Raw genomic sequence first — 16,381 nt, 5'->3', positions numbered from 1 at the left:
CCTTTATTTGTTATAATTTTGATGATTATGGCTTACAGCTTGTGAAAATCACAAAATATCAGAAAATTAGAATATTACATGAAATCACACAGTAATTACACAGTGATACCATGGTCATTGAACCAGGTTTTGGTTATTTTGGCAGTGTGGGCAGGTGCAAATCCTGCTGGAAAATGAAGTCAGCATCTCCATAAAGCTTGTCTGCTGAAGGAAGCATGATGTGCTCTGGAAATGTCCTGGTAGACGGCTGCGTTGAGTGGACAGCACAGTGGACCAACACCAGCCGATGACATGTCTCCCCAAACCAACACAGACTGTGGAAACTTCACACTGGACTTCAAGCATCTTGGATTGTGTGCCTCTCCATTCTTCCTCCAGACTCTGGGACCTTGGTTTCCAAATGAGATGCAAAATTTCTCTCATCAGAAAAGAGGACTTTGGTCCACTGTGCTTTATTAAATCCAGAGTCAACGCAGCCGTCTACCAGGACATTTTCAGAGCACTTCATGCTTCCTTCATTTTCCAGCAGGATTTGCACCTGCCCACACTGCCAAAAGAACCAAAACCTGGTTCAATGACCATGGTATCACTGTGTAATTACTGTGTGATTTCATGTAATATTCTAATTTTCTGAGATTTTGATTTTGTGGTTTTCATAAGCTGTAAGCCATAATCATCAAAATTTTAACAAATAAAGGCTTGAGATATCTCACTTTGCATGTAATGAGTCTATATAATATACAAGTTTCACTTTTTTTAACGGAATTACTGAAATAAATCAACTTTTTGATGATATTCTAATTTTATGACCAGCACCTGTATATTATATATATAGGCAAATTATAATAATTATTAGTATGCTCCCTGCCTGGTTTTCATAGATTAAAATAGCTTTAAAATACGCCTACTGGCAATATTAAAGCGGTTTAAAACATCTCCCCTTAAAACGCTATTGGTCTCGACTATTTAAAAAGTTAAAGGAATATGACTTGGCCTAAAAAAAAATTTCAGTCAGAAGAATTTTTTTCACTTTAATCCCTGAGGTCAGTAAATAATTGTGAAAAATTGGTGAGCTATACCTTTAAGTAACACATAAAAACATATGAATAGCATTGCATGCTTAAGTGTCCAAATACTTTCTGGAGCCACTGTATATCTTGTCTCTGTACAGTCAATTTGTACTGCATTATCAAGTAGGGTTAGGGTAAATTTAGATTTTTGGATGAATTTAAGTGTCCAAATACTTTTGAGGCCACTGTAGATGTTAATATGAACATACAATTATGTTTCCAAGTGTAATATTGTAAACTGTTGAGTGCTCAGACTCTATATGCGACATTGTGTAGATGCACATTAATCACACTAAAGAAGCCCCACACTTTATTCTCTCAAAGTTTGAAGCAGATGGTAAAATCTCAAGTGGGGTTAGTTGCTAAATAAGTTAACAAACAACAGCAACTAATAATATCCCTATACTGTTTCATCCCTGCTGATACATAATTAGCATTATTAGTCTTCTCTGTTATATAATTATTGAAGCAGATTACCATAATAAATACTGTATTATTTTTTTACGTTACTTCAGTGCCATCTCTTTTTTAAAACCCTTCCGTTTTATTTTAATTACAAGCTCAATGTGCAATGTTTTTTAATCATGTTTAATTTTTTTTCTTCTTGCTCCGACTTTAAACAGTAAATTAGCTAACCCCATTAACACAGAATACCCCAAACAGGCTGTAATAGGAGAGGTGGTTACTGTGTAAATCGTATTATACATGTGGTGTCTGCAGGGCATGGCGAAGCATGATTAGAGTCTTTTTGATCCAGGATCCTACTCTCGTTTCACTAATTTCCTCTGAAATGTTTCAAAGAGCCACCAAAATGTTGCTGCTCCTTTTTTTTTCCACCGCCAGCTTAATTTCAGTCCTAGTGATGTCTCCTCAGCCTCCGATGCAGATAATGCTGGGATGGATTACCATGATTTAGAGAAAAAAACTGCTCCATAGTGGACTAAATTAGTTTGACAGAGAATTTAAGTTCTTGGACTATGAAGCGTTTATTGATATTTAAAAATATTTAAAATAGGATCGTTGAGAACTACACTAAAATATTTTGTCAGGTAAACTAATAATATGCTTCATGTGGTAAATAAACTTAATCTAAATACTACATTAGGTTGCAAAAACAAAAATGAACTTTTTAAAAATAAATTTGAATTACTTTATAAAATAAAGTTTAATCATTTCTTGGAGTGATTTATAAAAGCTATCGTTCTTTCATTCATTCATTTAATCTTTTATTTGATTCTGTTTAAAAGTGTTACCCTGCAGTTTGGTTTACAAATGTGCAAGAAAAAGACTGAATACATACATCTATACATATTTTTCTCTCCCCCTGCTTCTTCTCTGTTCTTTCATTTTACTTCCTCTTGCACTCCCCCTTTTCCTGTTTCGGTGGCCTCCTAGGGTGTTGTCACTGGGCATTGGTCTGCACTGCCAAAAGATCCCCTGCGAGAAGTCAAACTTTCCTTAATGGCTTTCAATGAATAAAAACTACCCTATTAAAATGCAATTCAGTGGCAATGAAAGCAGTAAGTGAAACAGCCGGCAAGCAGCAGAAGCGTTGTGTATTCTGGGACATTGGGGCCACATTAATTTTTGCTCTGTGATGTCCGTCCCATGTGCACATTAGCATGGGTTGCACTGTAATCTGTCTTGTAGGGAGGCTAGTGTCTCTAGTGGATAAGGATGTCTGTGGGAGATTGGGCCATTATTTAAAGGGCCAGCGTGGTGTTTGATGTCACCCCCTTTTTTACCTTGCACCATCAAAGCTTTACCAAGCGTTATTGCTTATGTGGTACTTACATGACAGGAGAAGTCCTCTAATAAATAATGATCTTGTTCAGGATGGTTCTTTGAGGAGATAACTAAAGAGAGTGTTATCTCACAAACTCAAACTTCCAAAAAGTTTCACTATAGTTGGCGCAGCTAGGATTAATTTATATTTTTTCCTAAACAGATGTTTCAGAAAGCATTCATTCAGAAATATGAGACAGTCTTTGATCTTAAGTGTGTTTAGATAATCCCGTTTTTTTTTTTTTTTTTTTACTCTGAATATGTGGCAGTTTTGCAATGGATTGCAAACTTTTAACTTTTCCAGGTGGAGCGATTATGGTTACATTTTCCATATTTGTCTTTTTTGATTTCATTAAAGAGGACAGGGCTTCACCTGCACTTCTGGTTTCATCATCATAAAAGGGAACGAACACACCAAGCATTGGGAATAAAAAAAACTTTCTTTGCAGATTGTGTTCACAGAAAGTGCCAAGGTTGTTGGTTGTTTGTTTGTTTTGTGACAAGCCAAGCCAATGCCCAGCGGACGTTTACCCAGCCTCGCGCAGACACCTCTTGTACCACACTGGATAAATCTTCCTCCAGGCAAAGTGTCTTGGGTACAATTTACAAAATCAACCTCGCTGTAATTAACATCTGGCATTTTTCCTAAGTAACCGCTCTTTGCACTGAACGTGTGCCCAGCAAACACGCAGCATGTGCAGAAACAACCACAAGACATCACAACGATTAAGAAGCGATTTGGGTTTGGAAATGATCTGGACTAGAATGAGAAGTGCCTGCGAGGGAGGGATGAGGCAATGTGATGATGTATAAGTAACATGTGCTGTGCTGTGAAAATAGCAGAGAGTTAGCTCTTAGCAGTCGCGTTAGCCAAGACCAGAGGCCAGTAATGGGGCCGACACTGAGGTTACGCTCTTTTCCACAAGCTGGTGTTGAAAAATATGTTCCCATTTTTTTCCTATTTTTATCCACTACTGTCAAAAATTTGGGGTCAGTGCGAATTTTTTTTTTTATTATTAATTGTTTTTTTTTTTTTTTTATAGATTAATACTTTTATCCAACAAGGACACACTGAATTGATCAAAAGTGACAGTAACGAAATTTTACGATGTTAAAAAAGATTTATATTTCAAATTAATGGTTTATCAAAGAATCCTGAAAAATTGTAGCATGGTTTCCACAAAAGTATCAAGCCTCACAACTCTAATTCTTATGTCTTTGTGTTTTTTTGCCACACAGTTTCCTTCCATTTTTAAACACAAGCCAAAACAAGCGGCATGATGGCCTGATGCACACCTCCACCCCCTTTGAGCAGGTGGCATATGGGACCAAGCACTTCCGAGAGGAGCACGAGGAGTACCTCCAGGGGAAAAAGGTACACGTTTCGCTAGCATGCACATGTAGAACTGCCAAAATGCATTGTGTGCTGGCATTTCTCTGAAAAAGGGATATGGGATCTGTGATGGTGATGGGGGGGGTGAACCCACGCACCCCCACCAAAACAACCTCCATGTTGAGCGTCGCAAATTTGTCAAATTTGACAGCAATTTAATAAATACCCACAAGTAAATGAGGAGAAAAGGCTTTCTCCCCCCCTCAAAGTCCTCACATTAGGTAATTGACTGTGTCTCTGCTGAAGGCCGTTCATGGATGAGAGTTCTTTATTGGCTCTTACCAGCAGGCACTACCCTCTGCATCCAGCGCAATTGCCCAGAAATACCTCCTCCGGAATGAAATAAATAAGAGCCCCTACTGCTGACACCGCTCATGTATGCTTGGTTGATACTAGATGTGGCGCCACGGTTCCGCTCTGTGTTTTAATTGTTATCTCAATGGCATACATTTTTTTACTTTTTTTTTTTTTTAAACAGAGAACAGAATTCATCAGGTCATTCCCAGAATACATCAGACGCTGGTCTAGTTTAACTATATCCAAGCCATTCCGTAATACGTCACAGGTTAAAAGACGTGGTACATGCTTCTCTCTGATACTTTTGGAAAGTGGCCCAGTATGTCTTGATTTATACCGTGGTAGTCTGAGGCTGGTGACAGTAATGAAGACTCAGCATAACGAGCCTGCCTATGATCAGCATAATTGATGTGGCAGAGGACACCATTTTAAGGATTATCACTGATCCATAGCTGAACAGGAGGCAAACCCTCAGCCTCAGGGGTGATTCCACACCAAGAAGAGCTTTTCCACACTAACACGTAGACCACACTGTTCAAAAGTCTGGGGGCAGTAAGATGTTTTTTTGTTTTTTTCTAAATTAACACTTTTATTCAGCAAGGACACATTCAATTGATCAAAAGTGACAGTAAATACATTTATAATGTTACAAAAGATTTCTATTTTAAGTTAACACAACTGTTTTCAACATTGATAATGTATTATAAGATAAATTCTTAAGCACCAATCAGCAGCATTAGAATGATTTCTGAAGGATCATGTGACACTGAAGACTGGAGTAATGATGTTGAAAAATCAGCTTTGCCATCACAGGAATAACATTTTTTTATATCTATACATATCTATACACACACACACATACATATATATATATAGAATGTATATATAAGAAAACAGTTATTTTAAATTGTAATATGTCACACTAGTACTGTTTTTAATGTATTTCTCATCAAATAAAAACAGGCTTAGTGAGCATAGGAGACTTCATTCTAAAGCATTAAAAATCCCCTTTTAATGGCAAATGCACTAAATATACAGTATATGACTTTATTTCTTGATATTGTGAAATAGAAAGACACATGGTAAAATATAAAATCTTATATTATAACATATCTTCATATTTGGAGACAAACAATTATTGTGATTCTTATATGGAGTATATTGTGAGATATAAACTCACAATTACAAGAATTAAAGTTCCCATTACCTTTTTCTTTTTTTACTTGAGCATGAACAGGCTTGCAGAAGTAACCAACTATAATTCTGTTCATGGCATTCTTGCGTTTGATCTGTTGGCACATGCCAGACTCATTAACCCTTCGCAAAGCTGCCTCAGTGTCTGTAATTAATGCAACAAGCTCATGCAACATACGCACTGCATTTCTGCTTTGAATGGATTATTCTTTCCCCCTCAACACTACTTTGATAAGTTATCTGGAAGAACTCGCTCATTCTCTCCCACCTCATCATCAAGGAGCCCATCCATTCCTCTATCACTGGGGGGTACTGGGTACGTTTTGCTTTTTCTAATTATTTTGTTTGCTTATTTATTTATTTACGTCCTTCTCTGAAGAGTGCGACTGCAGAGCTGTTTTTGATTAATCAAAATGCATTAGACTTCTAAGAGAGTAATGTACTCCAAAAGATGCCCTCCATTTAACCCGGGTCACACCGAGACCCAGGCGCCAGAGGCACTGATGTTCCCGTGAGAATTATGTATGTTAAGATGACGGTACTCTCGATGGGTTTGATTCGGATATTAGATTTATGCAAACCGCAATTGGAATATGTATCTCTGTCTTGTATAACAAAATACTGTCTCCCATTGAGTAAAAAAAAAAGTTTTTTTTTAATGTAAAACATTTTAACATTTAAAAAAAATAAACATAAGAATGTGACATTGTTCATATTCAGATATTTCCCCATGAAAGCATAATGTTGAAAAGGCCTGAATAAAGTAGTTTTGCTTAGGTACACTCCTTTATATATTTGTATAATCCTTATAAAATATGAAAAGATTATTCAATTAGAATATGTAAGGATCATTCAATTCAATTTGATGAAATTTTACTATTAATTGAAATGCATAAATCTTGAAAAAGGCTTAAAATTCAGTGTATGTTATGTGAAAAAATAAATTTAAACTAGTTTCTCACAGGAAAAGCTTTGTCCCTTGATGACGATCCCAAGCTTTGAAACATAAATTGATTCTAAAGAGGAAATTAGATGGCACTTATTACACTGTCTAACTAGTAACCCAGTGTCATTTGTCTGTGGCTTGATAAATGTTCCACGTTTGCCTACCTTTGACGGTTACCAATGAGAAATACGTTGCAGACAAACCATTTTTTTTAATAAATCTCCTAAGCCCCTCGCTTTTTTTCCCTTGCATTGACTCGCATGAAGATAATGATGGATATGGTAATTTCCAAGTGCATCTCTGATTTAATTATACCCATTCTCTTTTTCCTTTCTTCTCCATTCATTTGTTCATCCCACCCCTCATAGGACCCACACCTTGAGATGTGTTATTTCCCAGATTAACATGTCTTAACCTGAAAGCAGTGCTTGGTGATTTATCTCAATTGTGGAGATAAAAGGAAGTGATGCAGGAAGAATTACAGAGGCTTCAGACATGCTCAGATACATAACTAATGAACTTTACCTCTGATATTTGAATCTAGGTCCTTTTATAAAAACCCTTTTGAGGTCTTTTTTTTCCTTTGAACAATGAGGTCCATTAAAAACAAAAGTTTTCCTGAACTAAGTGAACTTAACTGGTTATGGTTAGAGACGTTAAACCTTTGCATTGTCTGTCCTTTTGTCTTTTTCTCTCCTCCATTTAAGGCTGTTTATTCAACTTAAAGGCACTTCACAACAGATTTATTTTTAACTTTTTTCTCTCTTTTTGTTATATATATATATATATATATATATATATATATATATATATATATATATATATATATATATATGCAGTATACAGTATAACATATGGCTGTTCCTCACTTGTCATTTCCAACAACAGTTTGTTATAATAGTTTTCAAAAAGTTTTTATCAAAAGTTGAGTGTACTTGCAATGAATTCAGTGCAGAGCGAGTATAAAGCAAATAAAAAGCAAATTTTTATTTTGCGACATTCCTGAATCAAGAAATAAATTTGCAGAAAGTATGAAAATACTATTTAATTGTATTCAGGATAAAATATAGCTATTTAAGGCAGTGAGCTATTTTATTCCTTAAAATTCTTAAAAATGTCATTTCCACTTCAAAAATTAATGGCAGTTTGAGGAGGAAATTACATTTATTCATGATGGTTCAGGAAAAAAAATTGCAGAAAATGTATCTGATGCATTTACACTGGTATGATAAAGTACACTAGTCTGAGCAACAACAAAAAAAGTGTTTCCATTTTTAAAAGAGTTTAATTTATGAATGTCTACAATGTGCTTATAGTTGAAATAACACCCTTAAAAGGAATCAGTGAAAGGCGGCATTACGATGATTTGAGCTCTTTAAGATATGAAGTGACGGTCCACAGCGGTGTGTTGTCAGCCCAGTAGTTGTGGATCAGAAGTGATGCGGACAGACAGAGAGGCACGGGTGCTGCGCTGTTCCCTCTCCTCTGTAATTAGTGCATTAGTTAATAGCCCCTTGACAAGAATGACCCTTCATCAGGGTGTACGCTTGCCCCTGACTAGCCAGCCCTGCGATCTGATTTTTGCATCATCACCACCAATTCTAACAAATTGAACCACCAGGGCTAATTACGGTGGCTAATAAAGTGCTGGCGGTGGCATTGCCTCGGTGCAAAAGCCTCTCCATCGCCTTACATTAGACTTTCATCAATCATCTTTTCAAACTGATATATCTTAGCGCCAGAGTACCAACACAGGCATACATTTATTTTCTCTCTCTTCTATTCTAATGTTGCTTCAGTAATTGCTTTTTCCTCTGCTAGACCCCCATCTCCATTGTCCCCCCTTGAATATCGCCTCTAAGCACAACTGGAGCAGTTTTTTTTTTTTAATTATTGTTGTTGGCAACTGGAATATTTAGCCTAAAATGATGCTTTGTTAGTGGCTGCTCTTGTTAATCACTGGCAGAATAATGCATCACCATGATATGTGTGATATATGAGGTGTGTTTAAATGCGAATGATATTCATAATGAGCAATAAATAAGTGATATAAAAGTAGGACAACCTACTTTGACTCCAGGATAGAAAATGGCATGTGAGTGTTTCTATTATGCACACACACACACACACACACACACACACACACACACACACACACACACATATGCTCATATCCCAGACCGGACTACATTAGTGACCAAGAGCCTCTGGGTGATTCACTATATCCATTTTATAGGGATATAAAATCCCTCGGCCCCTTCATTTGCTACGCAATAAACAATTCGCCTGACATGCCTCTCACTTTTTTCTTACATATGTATCAATTAACTTTACACCTTCTTCTATTATGTCAGCATTTTCTTTTTTATCGTCATTCATATAAATAGTAAATAAATATAATGTGTTGCAAACTGATTTGAAATGGCCTTTAACTTAAACATTTAGAAAATTCATCCCATCCGTCAGCAACAAATTTAACAGTCAATTTTGGATGACTCTAAAAGTTACGAAATGTGCATTGTAATGATTTCATATTTTGTTATAATTATTAGTATCTTTATTAAAAAATATATATATATATTTAGTTTGTGGAATCACTGCCTGATTTGCTTCCAGACAAAACAAACTAAATGAGCACACCTCTGGCTCTCATTTTTGTGTAATTTTTACACTTAAACTTAAAGTATCTAAAATGCAGTGCAAATAACTATTGTATTGTAGGGCAGTGAGATAAAATGACTCCACAGTACCATGTACTTTTCTAACCCCCATTTCCTTTACACAGTCTCCTCCATCTGTGCTTTTCTTTATGCATGTTTATTCAAATATGAACTGGTTTCCTCTGTCATTCTGACAATGAAAACAGACCCTTCTGAATTTCATCTGTGCTGTGGCTTGTGCAGCTACTTGAAAGCTATTGGATTTTTTGCATTGCATGAATGGAAGTTATTTTTCTCTTCACAGTGTGATTGAATTAATGAAATCAGAATTACTGTACGTAAGCTTCCAAGGACAGGGATTTGTGTTCACGTGCCAATTATATGAGACTGTTGCAGGTAATAACTAAGCAGGAATCTCATTTAGATGGCATGCACTAGGTCTCTTCAATAGACACAGAAGGATTACTTTAGCCTCACAACATTGCGTAACTGCGCAAAAAATGCATCATTCTGGTATTGTCAGTTAATCTTACTGAAATTGTCTGTGTGTGTTAGCTGATTGAGAGTCACACTGGGGTCGTGTCACCTGAAATAGCTTGATTATATCAAATTTATGATTTTCACTGACTTAATTGTCATATTCTACAGCATTCTGAAGAGAGAATGAAAATGACATTAGGGATTTAGATAATGCATTCTGTTGATAAAGCACAGTGATTATCCACTAAATAAAATTTGAGTTTCACTGATAAAATTTGTGCATGCCTTAATTAGTACTTACATCCACTCTAGAAGATATTAAAGTGAAATCCAATAAAAATATATGTAATAATTTATCTAATTTTGTGTCTCTGGAAAATAATGATCTATGACATTTTTCTGTGTCTATTTGTTAATGAAGGATTTGTGGACACATTAATGTTTTTAGATTTGTATAGTTTTTATTAAGTAATTATTACTATTATTATTATTATTATTATTATTATTATTATTAAGTAAAAAGATAAAATTAGACCCCTGGAGTAAGATGACCCCCCAGAATTGACCTCAAGTGGCATGTTGTTACTTGTGTTATTATTTTTACATTTAATAATCTTTGTAATTAATGAGGTTATTATATTATCTTTCCATGAATTAGATGTACATTTCAGATATGTTCGCTTCAAGTGAAATGATTATGCACTGTCAAATTTGGCTGACATTTTGTTTTACCTTAGACTGATGACGTTTTTGATTGGTGTTTTAGACTATTTTAGCGTATAGAGCCGGCACCAGGACACATGAAGTGGGGGGGGGGAGAGGGGCCTTCATAAATCTTGAGGGTACCATTGCCATCACGTTAGTTTGCTCCACAATTCAGTCGGATCTGTCCGATTTACATCTCACAAATTCATCCATTTCTCCCAAAATACATAAAAGTAAGTGGCTGGTGAACTAGTAGAAGAATAAAGTGACCCTTATAGTTAGTGATATGTATAGTTATCTCATCTATCTATAAATTACAGAAACGTCTGTCTGTCTGTATGTCTGTGTGTGTGTCTGTATGTCTGTTATTCGCATATCTCTCGAACCGTTAGTCCGATGGATTTCAAACTCAACAGGTGTCTTGCTACGGGCACGAGTGCAGTGCCAAGTTTTACGTTGTTTCGATGAGAAATGCAAAAGATATCGGTAAATATATCGGTAAAAGAAGCACTTAGAAGGTTGTGGTTTAAAAATAAACATTCTGACATAAACACTCTGTCAGCTTCACTGTTTACTTCTGAATATTATAGTTTGGTTCCAAAACATGATAAATCCATTTTGATTAATTTGAGTAAAAATGTGTTTTCTTTACCAAGAAAGTGCAAGATGAAAACCACTATTTTCTGTTTCAAACTTTCACATAGCATCTTTAGGTTATAATAACATAAAAAATTCAAATCCAGATTTTGATTTTCAAAGATTTATTATAAAAACTGACATTTTTTTCCCAAAAATGCAATAAATTCATGACACTTTTTTTTTTTCAAAATGCAATTAATCCATTGAATCAATTTAAAAGTTATTTTTTATCATATTGAAACTTGAAATCAGCCATCGCTAAGAAATATCTCCTGAACTTTTTTGACGGCGATCAGCTCACAAAAACTGATTTTGCATGGGCACTTTGCACTGCTCCCTGAATCAACGCGCTTATTCATTTGTGGATGTAAACTGAATCTATAAGTCAGCTATGCTGTTTACTCCTGAATATTATATTTCATTCTGGTGCGCTTAACGTTATCGCTACTGTGTAATAGTAGCCTATGCTATTCACCAGCTAAACATATCCTTTTCAATGCGTTCACATTCTCTTTCACGGCCATCATTTGTAGTAGCCTATTCACTTTGTGAGTTCACTTTGTGCTTTCTAACATGCACAAATAAAAATGTCACTGAACTTTTGCTGTGTAATTGTAACAATGAGCACTCAAACACACCAAACCAACAATTAAAAACTGATTTTGCACGGGCATTTTGCACTAGTATGAATAAAACACAATGTCAAATTATAATTGAAAGGATTATTATTGCTGCTTCCATAGACATCGGTGTGTATTTAGCAAACTATAAATGTTTTGTTTTTGTTTTTTGCTAGTACTCAATTTAAATACTATTTAAATGTCTGAAACCTAAAATACTAGTTGAAAACATAGTTGAGATATATGAACCACTGAACGTGTCCATCTCTGGCTCAGCGCCAGCCGAAGCGCAAAAGCACATTTGAATTTAGCAGTTGATCATGTGATGCACTGAATGTTCTAATCACACCGGTGTGATCGTACGCATCAGAGGGTTTTGAGGGTGGAGGGGGGACAAATTGTAACTGAGGGGGCACAAATCAGATCTGAGGGACAATGCCCCTTTTTGCCCCCTCGTGGCGCCGGGCCTGATCAGGAGTAGCCACGTATGAAAGAGTCCTCTGCCATTTCCCCACTGGCCTGTATAGAGCTGTGCAGTGGGAATTACGCCGTCAACTTCTCACTAGCTAAAATAATGTAAACTCATTTCGGCTGAGGCCCAGCTAAGATGTCAGCGTGTATGAATGCGAAAAGTGCATTGGACGCATTAGGACTTGACAGGGGCCCTTCTTGAAATAAGTGAAATTAATGGAGCTCTTTTCATGTACGACAAGGCCGCGGCACCCCTTTCAGCCTGCTTACAGTCAGAGAAAAGTCAATACTTTTTTATTACTCCAGGCTGACCTACCTTCTGCACTACAAGTGCTAGCTGTGCTAATTGGTTTCAGTTGTGAGGGGAAAAAATAGAAAAGCTTCATTCCGAAGAACATTGGAGCAAATAAATCAATCTCATATTTTTTTATCCCTTGTCTGTTTTTATTGGGTAATGTTGGCGAGAGAGGCAACAAATGCTTGGTTAAAATATGGGTTCCATGGGCTAAAAAGTGTCTAAGTGCCCTGAGTGCTTATCTGAAGTCCGCTGTTGTTCCACTGCTGTTATGTAGCTGTTAAATGAAACACTCTGAGGTGAAAGATAACAAAGAACATGGGTTACAGCTATTTTAAGAGAACAGGTTGACGTGACAAATAAGAACATCAGCTAGAGGAGAGATTCATTTTATATATTCAGAAGGACTGAGGGCACTTTAGAAATGTGTCTCGCTGATTCCAATTAAGGCCATTTGTTAATGTTAAAAGAAATAGGTTGGTTTATAAATAGATACTAGAATTCTGAACCACTCAATACTTTTTAATCAACGATAAAATAACAGGTTACTGTAAGATCCTTATTATCACCATGTTTTAAACCTTAAAGCCGTTGTAGTTCAGCTCGTACGCAGCTACGGACACCAACAAACATCAGTCATTAGTCATTAATTATGCGTCTACAAACTGAGCCTTGTAGTGGGACAGAAATCAAAGTTTTTGCAATAATCTAATTTCTGAAGTTTGATTTTTGTTGCATAGTGAACGATGTGAATTACTCAGTTTTCCACTTTGGAGATGATGTCCTTTTGCGTTTCTTGTGCAGTTGTTAGAGTTAGTGTGGAGTGCTGTTTACAAGGACAGCTAGCTGCAGCGTTTCCCAAGGCCATGACACACAGATGATTGTCATGGTGGCGTACGCTGACTGACAGAAGGATCACATGCATGCCTGCCAGAGGGAAACAGTCAGCGCCCCAGTCTATGACATTAGTTTGTCCTTGCTCAACTTCGGCTTTTTTTAGTCTTAAAAAAATGAAATATATAATTAAATCGCCTTCCTTCCTTCCAACCTCCCTTTCCTCTTCCCATTCTTACTCCAGTCTGTTATTTTCATTCCAACACAGCAGTGCTTCTCACAGGCTCTTGCATTAAGCGGCTGTGGAGATTCAGGTTGCGTGTTTTAGACCAGGTCAGCCTCTAGGGGGGGTCACTGAGAGCCAATTTGCTCTGAGAGATGCTCCGAGACAGCCTGTGTAGCTGTTGCAGCAACTAGGCCACTAGCAAAAGCTGAATCCAGTCCAACTAAAAATATCTGACGCAGATCTTTTGTGCAGTGCTGCGAAAAAGAGGGCAGGATTTGTTGTGGCTCTTGTATTCATCATTAACTGGATGACTGGGAGGATGTGTTATAGCAGTGATGAAGAGGCATTGCTAGTCACAGCAACTACTGTGAGGTTGGCGTGGTCATCCAGGCATCAGGGAAGAGAGATTTTGATAGTGTTTGTTTTTGTGGAGTGGAGATACAATCATATTAGCTTTTGCTAGTCATTGTAAAATACTTGTAGTGACAGTTAGTGCACAGTTGATGAACTGAATAAACTTTTACACTGTAAAACTTTATAACAGAATTCACTTACTTAGCACTAATGTTTTTGGAAATAAAATGACTTGCGTACTTGTGATGGACTGGCCATCCGTCCAGACTCTAGCATCCCTGCCACCCTACATTGGACAAATGGTTTGGAAAATGGATGGATTGGATGCGATTTACTCACATATGCTCTTCGTTGGAGCATGAGCGCTACTCGCCAGGCCACGTCTCGAGCTAAAAACTCACATTTAAAATCTTATATGAGCCTATAAGAAAGAAAAATCACATATGGGATCTCTTGAATATCTCACTTTTTTCTCATAGATGACAAAAAGATTCAATTGAGAACAAATTGACTCTAATTTCCACATTTTTCTTCTGGGTAAAAGAGCTTAGTAATCTGACACGTCTACTCTAGAATTTCAGAATAGATCTCCATAATGTCTCAAATAGTGCTGCTAAGATTTGTAAAGACAATCTGCCATTAAAAGTCAGATTTCAATATGAACTCACCTAATATATGAATTCACCTCATTTTCCTAACAAACCACATTTTCTCAGCTATTCTATCCTTATAAAATTATAAACTGTTATTGTTATCTCTCATTTTAATATCTCTACTATATACATGTATTTGTTATTTACACTACCATTAAAAAGTTTTGACTTTTGTTTTTGAAAGAAGTCTCTTATGCTCACCAAGGCTGCATTTCTTTGATGAAAAATACAATAAAAATAGTAATATTGTCAAATACTATTACAATTTAAATGAGCTGTTTTCTGTCATATTTTATATTTTAAAATGTAGTTTATTTCTGTGAAGACAAAGCTGAACATTCAGTGTCACATGATCCTTCAGAAATCTTTCTAAAATGCTGATTTGTAGGCCAAGAAACATTTTTGTGGAAACCATACTAGATTTGATGAATAAAACATTCAAAAGAACAGCATTTATTTGAAATAGAAACCTTTTGTAACATTTGAAGCATTATAAATGCCTTTACTGCCACTTTTGATCAATTTAATGTATCCTTGCTGAAAAAAAGTATAGTAATCTTACTGACGCCAAAAGTTATTCCGAACGAATTTTCGGAGACACATCTGAGGTTAAGTTGATACTTCAACATAACTGAGTACTCATTCATTTTCCTGAGCTGTGAAAGAGGAAGCTCAGAGCAATAACATTTTCCTTTGGAAGCATGCGTATTATTATTTTGTGTGTGTGTGTGTGTGTGTGTGTGTGTGTGTGTGTGTGTGTGTGTGTGTGGGAGCTAAATGGAAAAACTAATAATTGCACCATCTCTGTTGAGTGTAAAACTTTTTCTTTTCTTTTTTTTAAACTGCTGACATCCAATCAATGTGCTTATCATTTCAGCCCTTCAAGACCGTCTTCACCACCTGCCACGTCTTTGACAAGTTTGGACGACTGTACTCCAACGCTGGTAATATTGTATGAGATAGCCGAGTGGAAAACAGACAGAATCAATAAATACATTAAATGAAATATCCAATTATGCATCATTTGTTTGTCTGGTTCAGAAAGTACGAAGGTGAGATGGGGTGAAGAAAACATTTGGTGCCGCGTTCAGAATAAAAACGTCTCGTCCTCTTAGCATAATTACATGCTATTTGTATTACGCACAATTGCTTTTTGCACTTAATATCCGCTGTGTTGATGAAAACAATTCTTTAACAGCAACGATTTTGATTCTGGAAAAGAGACTAATGAAATTCCTCCATTAGTTTACGCACTTACCGATGTCACACGCGGATTCTTACATCACTTCCATCAATCAATGCACACAGGCCGAGCAGGCAGCCACCTCATCGCACCGCTCCCGGAATCAGCCGTTTTGAAACATTTCCCATGCATTGTTGCCACAGAAAATAAATGTCATTTAATTTCAGTGAGTGGGAAAAGGTGAAGGCACTGATCCAGTCGTCTGCTACAGAGGTTTCATTTCCACAAATAATTCTGAGTGCTTCGTTCTATTGTGTGTGTGTGTGTGTGTGTGTGTGTACAAAGCCCCTGTACTGCAACTGTACAAAGCCTCCTGGCCGGCATCGCCACCAGCACCCTGATGATGAATCTGAGACATGGGCAGCAGTAATTTGGAGATGCGAGGGCTATCTCTTTGATTGCTCCTGGTCCGAGGTAGTCCATCACTTCACAATAACTCACCCTGCTGCTGACTCCTGCTTCCGAAAAAACGACGCTTTTCCATCAGGGCGATTAGAAAAAGCCCTAGTTGGCTGA

At 36.7% G+C, this 16,381-nt stretch overlaps 1 protein-coding gene across 1 annotated transcript in view; it reads left to right on the top strand.

Annotated features, from left to right (window-relative positions):
- spata17 (spermatogenesis associated 17) overlaps positions 1–15,632 on the top strand; it is a 34,415-nt gene extending 18,783 nt beyond the window's left edge. The window contains exons 9-10 of the mRNA XM_081347595.1: positions 4,095–4,230; positions 15,500–15,632. Of these exons, the coding sequence (XP_081203721.1) occupies positions 4,095–4,230; positions 15,500–15,580 (217 nt within the window). The 3' untranslated portion in view covers positions 15,581–15,632. The remainder of the gene's footprint in view (positions 1–4,094; positions 4,231–15,499) is intronic.
- The last annotated feature ends 749 nt before the right edge of the window (positions 15,633–16,381 follow it).

The sequence above is a fragment of the Scardinius erythrophthalmus genome (assembly GCF_964197995.2).
Source record: "Scardinius erythrophthalmus genome assembly, chromosome: 19".
Classification (NCBI taxonomy): domain Eukaryota; kingdom Metazoa; phylum Chordata; class Actinopteri; order Cypriniformes; family Leuciscidae; genus Scardinius; species Scardinius erythrophthalmus.
The sequence above is the reverse complement of the archived record's forward strand: the minus strand, read 5'-3'. Positions and strand labels throughout refer to the sequence as shown.